The sequence below is a fragment of the Pelophylax lessonae genome (genome assembly GCF_965119305.1).
Source record: "Pelophylax lessonae genome assembly, chromosome: 1".
In the NCBI taxonomy this organism is placed as follows: Eukaryota; Metazoa; Chordata; class Amphibia; order Anura; family Ranidae; genus Pelophylax; species Pelophylax lessonae.
Genome location: NC_138768.1, coordinates 71,998,026 through 72,010,584, shown reverse-complemented (window position 1 = coordinate 72,010,584; position 12,559 = coordinate 71,998,026). Strand labels below are relative to the sequence as shown.

Genomic DNA, 12,559 nt, shown 5'->3' with positions numbered 1-12,559 from the left:
GGGCAGTGAATAAGGGGTTGGGGTTGCATGCAGAGGTCAGAGCTGAAGAGGGGTGACAGTGAGATGTGGGTGGGGGGTGCTGGGGTAAACAGCTGCAAAAAAAGTCTGAGCTCTGTGTGCAGCGTACCCCGTCACTCTACACTCTACTACAGCGGACCCCATAACTTTGCACTATTTATGCAGCCAACCCCCAAATCCTGTATCCTGTGTGTAACCCCCAACTCTGCACTCTGTACATATTGCACTCCTGGTATTTAATGCCCCTTTAAGACCCTCCCACTGTTTGACCATACCCACTATTTGATGCAGTTTGGAGAGTGTGTGTGTGTGTGGGGGGGGGGGGGGATTTGGGGAGGTCATGGTTCCTGTACCTATTTTCTGAAAAAAAAGCCCTGTCTGTTCTAATCCAGGTGTGTCAGTGCTCAGTGCTCCATACTGAAATGAAGTGCTCCAGTGCAAACAAAGTGCTCCTCCCAATAATGAGATTGGATGCATCCAATCCCAGAGGACGCCAGTTTTGGGGAAACGCATTGGGCATATCTAGTGTGTGACTTCATTATGCACAAGCTGATCGGATGGTCCCATGGCTGTGCTTTTTACCATTGTTTATTGACTTCGGGATACATGTAAGCGCAATTTTTAATTCAAGAGACTATTTTTAAATTGTATTACTTTTTTTTATTTAATTATAAACTTTTCATTTTTCATTTATAATATGCCTGGCCATTAATCATGGAGACATGGAGCACTTGTCAGCTCGAATTCCAGCAGTGGGGACATTGCAGCCATTTCTTATTAACAAAATCATCTGATCAGTGAGATGCCTGATGGGGGGAACGTCAGCTATCCAATGAATACCATAAATGCAGTTTGATCTCTATACTCTGAGATCACTGTCATCTGGAAGGAGCACTTTCTTTGCACTGGAGAACTTCATTTCAGTATTGAGCACTGAGAACTTTTCTGACACATCTGGATTAGCATATATTTATTGATCATTTACTTTTTTTTAATGTTTATTTTGCAGACTAATGAAATTAGTTAAGTATATAGGTCCTTAAGAAATATTTGTATGAAATTTTTCAGTTTTTTACTTAACACTCTGCACATGTTAAAGCACTTCATTTAAAGGGATAGCACACCATATTTTTTACATAGCTTTAGATCCAGTATTCAGGATTTGGTTGCAGCAATCCTAATTTTACAATCCTAATTTTACAACAACAGGTTTACCCTTTTTTAAATACAATGCTCTACCGCAGCCATTGTCAATTAGGGTTCTGTGGAATCCTAGATTTCCTCTAGAGGTAGCTAGAGTTCTTCGAGCTGTGGTTAAATGGACCTCCCATCTGAGGGTGCCTTCATAGTTCCAGGTCCAACACCACTTGGCAGAGCCAGAAAGAGTATCATTCTGGCCACCACTGAAGTTGGGCATTCCTCCCACTGACCCCAATCAATGTTAAGGGCATGTTAAAGCAAGGTCCCCTGATGGACTAATCTTCAAAGGTTCCCTATTAGGGATGGGGCTGTGTGTTCGAGTCAAATGTAAGTCGAGTCTGCATTTTTTATTTATTGTGTTTTTCCCAGGCATATTTGATTTCCCTTACAGTTGACTGACCAGATGCTAAATATTAAAATTGAGTTCACAGTAGACGTGTATTCTGACTGGGTTTAGATTGATTTGTAGGATGGATAGAGTTTAGGATTGAGACTGCCAGTGATGTCATTCACTAAAAGCCCAATGGGAAGACAGGAGGTGGGCCAGTGACACATAAACATTGTCTCCATAGGTTACACTAATATATACAGTAAACCAGCATAGCTAAGTATATATATCACTTTACAAATCTTTTGCCAGGTAAAGCAATTCCTGCAATGGATTATGGAGCTCTTAGTTACTCTTCAGTTTTTATTATAGTGGTTGTAGTCAGGTGATTAATGTCAGTGTCATCTGCCTGACCAATCAGTGAGACCTTCTGAGTAAATACATGCAATGGAACACATTCCTGTTTCTTCTTCAGCTAATAAATATATTCTGGACTAGGATCCTAATAACCAATTAGAATTACTGAAAAGACAACTACAATCAGATCTCTATGAATATTTAAACCAATTATCTCTCTTTATGGATCTTAGGTAATTACCATCTCCAAAAGATTAAACAACTGTGTAAATGATATTTCTCGTATTTTAAAGGGAACCTGTAGGTACAATATAGTAAGATGACTGCTGTCATCCTTATCCTCATAGGCGTGCACACAGGCTGTGCCAGGTGTGCCCGGGGGGAAGATGGGAAAGATCTCCCACTTACCAGCTCTGCCATAAGAGAAGTGTTTACATATTTCTCTTTCACTGTGCCAGCAGGGAGATCTATGTGCCGGGGTCATATAAATGTAGACACACACTCACATGTGTTTGAGCCGTTGTGTGCACACCCTAATGCAATAAGCTGCGCACACCTATGCTTATCCTTCATTATCTTTCGATAAAAGCCCAAAATAAGCATACAGCCAGTGAAGCGCCTCAATGCTTGATATGCAATTACTTGTTCTGTTTCAAGGGCTAACCAAGTGGGTAAGAGAATGATGAGGATGGCACGGCAACAGTAACGAGTCCCGTATTCCTGTCCTGAGTGTTTGCTTACTAATGTTCTATTTCTTTTCAAGGTCTAGCTTGGACCAATGTATATGTACTATGTATATACCATATCTGGACAATGAAGAGAGATAACACCACTCAGGCCAATCGAAGTCCACGATTCAAGGCGGGTGCTGAACCTCGGCTCGCCACCAGGAGAAGCATGAAAGAAGAAAATGGTCGCACACCACCACTGAATCCAATGAAGAAAATTTCCTTTATCCACATAAGTGGTACAAGGTACAGCAGGGTAGAACAGTAGATGCAATTCACATGACTGCTACGTGCTTGTTCACTCAGGTAGTGAACAAGCACATATTAGTCGCGTGAAACGCGTCTACTGTTTTAACCTGCTTTACCTTGTACCACTTATGTGGATAAAAGAACTTTTCTTAATTGGATTCAGTGGTGGTGTGCGACCATTTTCTTCTTTTATACCATATCTGGCCCATGCCCCTGGAAGCTGGTAACCACAGCTACTCCTGTGATTTCCACTTGCTTCCAGGTCCCATGCCAAGATACCAGCCTGATACATTTTGAACATAGGAGGTTGTCCAGACAGCACGGGCACCATTCAGAGAATGCCTCACATTTTTATTTTTAATATAAAGCATTTTCTGATTGGATGTGGTGGAAATGAGAGGAGGAGACGTCACCACCTCAGCCAAATCAATTACAACATAAATCTATTGGTTCCAGACAGAGTTTAGGAAGGAGGGGAGACAGTGGGATCATTCACACAGGAGTCTATACTTTCACAACTTTTGTCACTATTGTGTGAGGGACTTTGTTAATCTGTGCCAGCTCCGTCCAAGTAAACCAGTAAAAGTGAAAGTAAGGCTGGAAATCAGCCTTAATTTTGGTGCCATAATAAATTGGGTAAGCTGAAGAATAAAATTGTATATATATATATATATATATATATATATATATATATATATATATATATATATATATATATATATATATATATAGTGTAACACTATTGTTTCCAATTTTAGCTTTTGTTTCTCTTAAAATACATTATACAATATAAGTATGATTCCAGTGTCAAAAATAGGGCTAAAATGATTGCTAAATCAATAGGCTTAAGCCAGAAATGTTGAATATAGTCTAGTCCAGCAATTTTCAATCAGGGTGACTAGGTATCCTGGTGTACCTTATCAAGGCTACTTTTTGTTACTCAAAGTCACAGATTTCACTGCAACTTTGGGTGCTGTTCAGGCTGACATCATTGGTGGATAAGAAGTACATCGGGCACCTGCACAACATATCCTCCCCCCCCCCCCTCTGTCAGCACTGGGGTCATGTTGGATGTGAAGGGGAGAGAAAATGAGGAAGAAGAAATGGTAAAAGACTAGTCAACATAAATCACCTCTATTGTTGGGTGTCCTATGTGTGTAGAGCTTGCCATTTATAGAAATTAGTTCTGTCCCTTCAAGTGTAGGTGTGGGTTGTCACCACCCCTAATATATCAACATCGAATTTTGCACCTCACTTGGGATTTCGTCGGCAACCATACATATAATAACATAAAGACTTGCTTTAAAAAGTCCAAAAATATGTTTTTCTTTATTAATATTACATCATAAAAATGTTTACCACTTGGAACTGTGGCATATTAAAAACAGTATTTTTATTACAGACCATTTGGATAGTTACAGTTGAAGCGAACTGTGGGGTTGACATCCCAGTTGGCGGACAACTGGTCGTATCAAGTATACATCTGTTAATGCAGATCCTCTTTTATTGTCTGTAATAGAAAAACAGTTTTTAGTACTCCACAGATCCAAGTAGTGAACATTTTATGATGTAATACAAATAAAGAAAAACAATTTTTGTACTTTTTAAAGGAAGTGTTTATGTTATTATATGTATGGTTGGCAACAAAACCCCAAGAGAGGTGCAAAATTCAAGCTGCACTACGTAAAACTATTAGTTTAATTTTTAAACATTTTAAGATGGGGTGCCTTGAGATTGTGCATAAGGGTAACTTGTCGGTAAAAAGGATTGTGTGCGGGGGTAGAGTGTGAATCAATATACACCCTAAGGAAGTACCATCCCTTGAGAGACAATTATAGAAATCTAAGTAAGATTTGGGACTTTTTATGTACTTCCTTGGGTTAATAACTACTGAGCCAACACGTTATATAAAATAATTTTTACATAACTTTATTTAGAACAGTATATGATTTTTAAAAGAAAGGGATTTGTTCCATAATAAACAGGTTTACACACTGCTTGTCCAGGGTGATGTTATCCTGGATTCAAGATCTGGTTTTGTGTATCTTTTAGCCAATGCGTTTCGTGGGCTGTCCTGCTTTGTCAGGGACTCAGATCCTGTCAAATACTGTATAGCATTCCATCAGAGAGTGGTGGCAAGAAGCATGGGGAGCCTGTGGGAAACCTTTCCAAAATCCCAAAAAGAGGCACCCACATAGGAGCAGGGATGATACCAAAAATTGTATAATGTTCTAAAAAAGTTATCTACAAATGATTTTATGTAACGTGTTGGCTCAGTGGTAATTGTCTGGGAGAAGGTTGAGAAGGATTGGTCTGGTGCATAGTAAAAAAATACATTTCTACACCTGGACGACAGTGACAACAAACAGTCCAATTCTACATCTTCTACTTCCAAAGAGTTTTAAATTCAGAAGAGGCTTAGCTCCTTTTTTATTAATAACTTGGGGTTGCATGCACTGTATGTCCCAAGACCTTAATGCAAAGAAATTGCTCTTTCAACATTGTTAGTTTAGACACATTTTAGGTCCTTATAGTTTCACTTTAAATCAATCAGTGGCCTAAGATTACCATCTAGGCAGTCTAACCCTCAATCACTGTATTTATTGAATGCATATGTTATACTTATTTAATTCATGAATAGAGCAGGAATAGGGATTTAGCCTTGAATTGATAATGTACCGTTTCAGTCATTGCAAGACAAACAATCTTGATTAAACCAAACAAGAAATGCTCAAAAGAAGATAAGGATACTCACGGTTTGAAGAATGCACAAAACATACTAACTGCTTTTTAATGAATAATCATATAGGCTTGTTATTGTTGGCATGTTTAATGAGAAAGGCAGTGCAAATAATCTATGGAAATTTCCAGAAGACAAACTAGGAAGCACTCATCCTCCTGTCTTAGAAAGATATGGCGTTTTTTGTGGTAGAAACTCATCAAGGATTCGTTCACACTAGTGGTGCTCTTTGAAGAGCGGAGCACTCTTCAGAATGCATTTGACAGGGGGTGACAAGGTGTTGTATCGTATCTTTACTGCTTGCTTTAACACCTTGATTAAACATCCAAAGAACAGAGGTTGACCGCACTCCAATGGCCAGAGAAAAAATTATACAGGATTTATATAGCGCCAATAGTTTACGCAGCACTTTAGAGGGGGGGACAGTATAATTGCAATACAGTTTAATACAGGAGGAATAGGAGGGCCCTGCTCATGGAGCTTACAATCAAAAGGGAGAGGGAGGGGGTACAAAAGGTAATAGCTGCGGGGAATGATCTTATAGAGGTGACTTGGGTATAGTTCTTAGGTGGAGGTGGGGTAGGCTTCCCTGAATAAGTGAGTTTTCAGGGAGGCGGACACGGTAGGGGCTGGCTGGACATACAGGGGCAGGGAGATTTAGAGGATGGGAGAGGCTCTGGAGAAGTCCTGGAGGCAAGCATGGGAGGAGATGACAAGAGAGCTAGAGAGCAGAAAGTCTTGGGAGGAGCAGAGAGGGTGATTTTGGCGATATCGGCAGATAAGGTTGGTGATGTAACTGGGAGTGATGTTGTGGATGGCCTTGTATGTTGTGATTAGTATTTTGAATTTTATACAGTGGGGTAAGGGAAGCCAGTGAACCAGTGAATGGATTGTCAGAGAGAAGCAGCAGTCACAAATCGGTTAGTAAGGTGTATAAGTCTGGCAGCAGCATTCATAATAGCCTGAAGGGGGTTAAGCCTATGTAAAAGTAGGACAGGGAGGAGGGAGTTGCAGTAGTCAAGGCAGGAAATGACCGAGGAGTGGAAATGTTGAGGTTAAGGCGGCTAGATGTAGCCAGTGATTAGATGTGGGGGTTGTAGGAGAGGTCAGAGTTTAGGTTTACACCAAGCACCTTGACGTGTGTGGAGGGACTATTACAGGACATATTACAAGCTCAGTTTTAGAAAGATTGAGTTTGAGGAAGTGGTGTGACATCCATACTGATATGTCGCTCAGTACGTTTGTGATATGTGAGGAGATTGCGGGGGTGTGTTGAGGAGTGGAGAGATATATCTGGGTTTTGGCAGCATAGAGGTGGTATTGGAAGCCATGAGAGGTTATCAACTGGCCCAGGGAAGAGGTAAGGAGAGAGAAGGGGAGGGGCCCAAGGACAAAGCCTTGAGCAGAGGAGATGGTGTTGTATGTGACACTGAAAGTGTGCTGAGAAATCCAAGCTTTGTTCAGTAAAATCCATATTACAAGGACAACTGTAATATCGTTTTAATATAGGTTTTACTGAAAAAAGTTTGGATTTCTTTAACGCGGGGCAAAAGGGGAACCTGCCCAGGGCCCTGTCATTTTTGGGGGGCCCCGCTCTGATACACAAGAGGGTGACCACTCAGGTGCATACAATCCAGTGATCAGAGGTCGGGTGCATGGCAGATCCGCAATCCCGGCAACTATATCCACTGAAGATGAAAAGACTGCACTCTGACTTGAAAATGATGACTATTTATTTGCAAATCCATAAATCCATGACATACAGGAATATCAGAGTCAGGAGACAAATAGTTGACGCGTTTCACGAAGTTACATTCGCTTAATCATAACTTTACATAACATAAATGCCTGCCCTTTGAGCCCCGTGCTGCCCGCCGGAGTTCTGCCACCTCTGGAGCTGGTCACTTGCTGGCTCCTTCTCTACTGTCACTTGTTAATACAGAAGTGCTGCTTCTGTATTTACAAGTGACAGTGCTCCTCTCCCGGCGGCCGCTCAGATTGTATAGGTATACACTGATCCCTATGGGAGCAGAGGAGAAAGGGGGTGGGGAATCTGCACACGGGAAGCTGCTTCTGAAACCTGCAGGCTGCATGGACATTGGACATGCTGTGAGTAGGATTTGTGACTGAGGAAAACTGAGTACTGGAATCAAGGTTGGGGTGGGAGGGGAGCCTTGTACTTGGATGGAGAAGGGGAGTGGCGCTCTGTACTGGAATGGAGGGATGAAGGGGTGTTAGGAGAGCTCTCGGATTGAATGGGGGGGGTGAGGGTGAGGGGGGGAGGCTTGTACTTGGATGGAGGAGGGGAGTGGAGCTCTGTACTGGAATGGGGGGGGGGGGGGTGAGGGGGGGAGGCTTGTACTTGTACCATTTTAATGCAAAACTCCCTCAATTCAACCAAATTCTCCCATAGCAACTTGATTAATCTAGAGAGATGCATTTATTGGATCCCAGAACACATGACAAAGCTCACAGAGTACTTGCAAATAATACACAAGGTAGTAGAATTTTTCGGTTTCCATAGACTTTAAGCAGAGAAAAATAAAAGTCGTAAAGTGTAAGTCCAGCCAAAGTAAGGCGAGGCTGGAACCCCTGTCAGTTTGTTATTACTCTCTTTTTTTTTATCACTTCCTGTCTTGTGAAACCTTTGTTAGCGAGACAGGAAGTGGGGGAAAATCTCTTTACCAGAACCCTGAAGAGCAGTGTAACCGGTTCTCGCCCATAACATGACATAATGACACAGGCAGCAACCTCTCGTCGATCTGGACGGATGTCATATGATGTCCTCCTGGGTCACACCCCTTGCACAGCCGCGGGGCTGCGGTCTGTCACCGGCGTCGTCTACTGGATACAGCCGGGGACTTATCAGTGTACTGGCTCGCTGCCGGGACCATGTGACCACTGTAACCATTTACAGCAGGTCACAAGACAATTGTAAACAATGAATGGCTTCCTTTCAAGCTGTTTATTGTATACAATTGTGTTGCTTGCTGTGATTGGTCAGTGTGATCACATGGTGTAGACTGGGCTAATCACAGTCTATCTGTACCATGTGATTAGTTCTAACCAATCACAGCTAATCACAACAAAACAAACTGAATGAATCTTTTTCATTCAGTAAAATGCTTGCATACAGCAATGTAATGCACTGCTATCTGCAAACATAATGTGTAAGAAAAACAAAATACTGATCCTTTCCCCGGAGTAGTACAATGTTACTATGGTAACATTATATTGCTCTGGTCAAAGTGTTTTTTTTTTTTTTTTTGTACTGTCTGCATTTAGTGTCCCTGATCACAGCCACACCTGTTATATGATGATGCTGTACTGCATGGTAACATCATGTAAAAATAAATAAATAAATATATTTCCAAAAACTTATGACAAAAAATGACAACTTAAAAAAGTCTTGCCATGCCTCTTACTAAATACTTTGGACTGTCTACTTTCCAAAAACGGGTCATTTGTGGGATATCTGTACTGTCCTTGCATTTTTTGGCCTCAAGAAATGAGATAGGCCATAAGTACATCAGGTTTGATCAAATTTTCGATATATACCATAGTTTGTAGAACTTTCCTACAGACTAAATAATATACATGGATTTGGGTTATTTTCACCAAAGAAAAGTAGCAGAATACATTTTTAGTCTAAATTTCTGAAGAAAGATTATTTGCAAAATTTTTTTTCCCTAAAATGTTCGACCTTTTTTAATTTTTAATTTTTCAAAAAATAAAAAACCCAGTGGTGATTAAATACCACCAAAAGAAAGTTCTATTTGTGTGAACAAATCGGTAAAAATTTAGTTTTGGTACAGTGTTGTGCGACTGCGCAATTGTCATTCAAAGTATGACAGCGCTGAAAGCTGAAAACTGGCCTGGGCAGGAAGGGGGTGAAATTGGCCAGTATTGAAGTAGATAAACCCAACAGGGGTTCTAATCCTTCCCTATTCTATCCAAAACTTGACTTGACATATACTTGAGATTTACCGTAAATGGCTAATTTAAATTGCTTTGTAATATTAGGTTATATCTGGATAGAAAGTTATCCCTGGGGCATAAAGGAATTATTTGAGTGGCTGTATAATGTTTCTTAAAACAATTTTTAATTATATTCTGCAAAAAGTTTTTTATTTTTATTTTAATTTTAATTTTAATTTTAATTTTTTTTATTTTATTTTTATTTTATTTTAAATTCCCCATCACTTCCTGTCTCATATGCTAAGGTCATATGGGAGGGAAGTAAAGAGAATAAATCAAACAGCAATAACAACCTACTAAGTTAAAAGTTACACTTTATAGCTAGAGATGTAAAATTATAATATTGCAACCAAATAATTATGACTGGCATAAATAAAATTAACTAAATATCTAAGAGAATGCTGCAGTTTTTCAATCCATATGTCATGTTGTTCTGATAAAATCAGCTTTATTCCATGCTCTGTGTATAATTTGCATTTCTAATATAAATGTCTTTTCCAGGCTGGGTTTTTCCGTCTTCCCCATGGAGAATATTTTATTGAACCTCTCTATAATACCGCTGCAGCAGGAAAGCAGCGTAAGCACATAATATACAAGAGAGAAGTGCGGGAGCCTCAGCGTTATCGCCGAGACCTAGTGGATGCTGAAAACAAGCCATGTGGATTAAATGGTAGGGATTTCAGGTTATTTCCATATGTGTAGTATTTGCTCTGCAGGATGCGGGGATCATTGATGGTGTAAAAGAAAAGGATGTTGTCAACATTTTGTCTATTGTGTGAAGGTAAAAATGAATGTTATTGCTTGTTTTTCCACTAGGATTATGTACTCAGCGTTGATTATATTAGGTTTTTTTTTTTTTTTTTCGTTCTGATACTGTAGTCATTAGGCAAAACTTTTTTTGCAGAAAAAAAAAATATAACATTATTTAGGTCCCTTTCACACAGGCGGACCGTTCAGATCCGCCTGTCAGTTTTTCAGGCAGATCTGAACGGATGCTCCATTAATCCCTATGGGGCATCGGATGTCAGCGGAGACATGTCCGCTGACATCCGATCCGTCAAATCTGGACAGATGGAAACCCTATTTTCCATCCGTCTAGCGGATGGGATCGGATGAGAACGGAGAGATTTCCCCATAGAGAACAGCGGGGACCTGACAGCTCTGTCTCCACACACAGCACAGAGACAGAGCAGCCATCTGCATCGGCGGATCAATCCCCCACTGAGAAAAACGGAGTCCGCCGACGGACTCCACTGTATGAAAAGGGCCTTAAGGTTAGACGTGCACAAGATTTCTTTACAGACAGTGAACTGCAACAATGGCTGCAATCAAAGAATCACAGCATTTAAAAGAAAAAAATTTAATTGTTTTCTAAATATTATAAACTGAAGTTTATTTATTTTTTTAAATCCTTATTTTACAAATAAACGTCCAATACAGGGCTCATAGTTGCCACTCGGTTTGAGAAGCATAGGGGTTAATTTACTAAAGGCAAATAGACTGTGCACTTTGCAAAGTGCAGCTGCACCCTGCAAGAGCAGTTGCTCCAGAGCTTAGTAAATACGGTAAAGCTCTGCTGACTTCCATCATCCAATCACATGCAAGCAAAAATGCTGTTTTCTTTTTGTTTGTTTTTTAAATCTTCCTTGCATTGGGTCTTTGCAAAGTAAAACTTTACCTCATTAACTAAACTGCACCTTGCAAAGTGCACAGTCTATTTGCCTTTAGTAAATCAACCCCATAGCAGGCTTTCTTATAAGAAATCTCAGCACTGCCTGCAGGCTTGTAGCCTGTCCCTGTATAACTGGGAAAACTGGTGTGTTTTAGGAAGAGGACGTAGAGGTGAACCACTTCATGCAGCAGTCTGTGTAATCTCTCTTGGTTAGTCTATTTCACAGCTAAAAAGAGAAAAAAAAAACAAAAAACGATAGAGCAAAAATAAAGTGTATTAGAGGTCGGTGCAGGTATGTGACCTATGATATCATTGGAACTTTCTGTGACTCCAGCTTACATGGAAATAGGAAAAAATACAGCTGCACTCCAATTAGCTCTTCTTGAGTATTTTTTAACAATCAGTGTGTTGACTGAATACAATAATGTCCCCAACCCAAAACCTGCCTTCCTTGGCATTTTTCACCACTCCTAGCTTGCTCACAAGTATAGGGGACTTCCCCTTGTGAGCAAGCCAGGAGTGGTGAACAGGGTTGGTAATGTCACTTAAAAAAAGTAATTAGTTATAGTCACTAGTTGCAAAAATGAAAGTTGAAAAGGATTAAGAGAGGTGCATGGAAGCCAGCCAGCCCCCAGTCTGATGTACTCACCCTCCAGTCTGCCACCAACCAAGTAGACCTGTCTCATGATATGAATAAAGAACAGGGGTTTAGTTGACACGCATTTGCAAACGCATGTGTAAGCTGCAGAGCCACTACACGACACCCTGTGTTACCTGCAGTCCTAACACTTTTAATTTGAGTGTCTCCACAATGGGAGCATATGGCTGCTAATGGATGGATAGGAGGCAGGTGGGAGGGAGCAGCCCAAACCTCCCCCAACCCACCCCCATCCATGACTGGTCTAGTATCTCAAAACTCTAATGGCGATGTTATTGCGATGGTAAAAACTGAAAAGGACCAGCTGAGAAGCATTACACCTCCAACCTCTTGGCGGATACAGTGTAAAACACAGATTGGGACTTTATATGAGGCAATTGGCATGTAAAGCACAGTGCCTCCATCCCTAGTTTCATAAAATATTTGGGACTTTACATGAGACAAGCAGGTCATGCTATTGGTCTCCATCCCTGTATATGAAAAAACTGGGGTCAAATCAGACTGCATTCAGCATATAGTTACTAGTTACTTCTCACAAAAAGTAACTGAGTTAGTAACTGAGTTACATCAGTAAAAAAGTAACTAATTACCAGGGAAAGTAACTATTGCGTTACTTTAAAAAAAAAATAAT

The 12,559-nt window shown here is 40.5% G+C and overlaps 1 protein-coding gene across 2 annotated transcripts in view; it reads left to right on the top strand.

The window, feature by feature from the left end:
• The window catches only part of ADAMTS12 (ADAM metallopeptidase with thrombospondin type 1 motif 12), a 788,736-nt gene that overhangs the window by 271,148 nt on the left and 505,029 nt on the right, over positions 1-12,559 (top strand). For both annotated transcript variants that reach the window (XM_082272461.1, XM_082272462.1), the window contains exon 3: positions 10,100-10,268. In XM_082272461.1, coding sequence (XP_082128587.1) covers positions 10,100-10,268 — 169 coding nt within the window. The remainder of the gene's footprint in view (positions 1-10,099; positions 10,269-12,559) is intronic.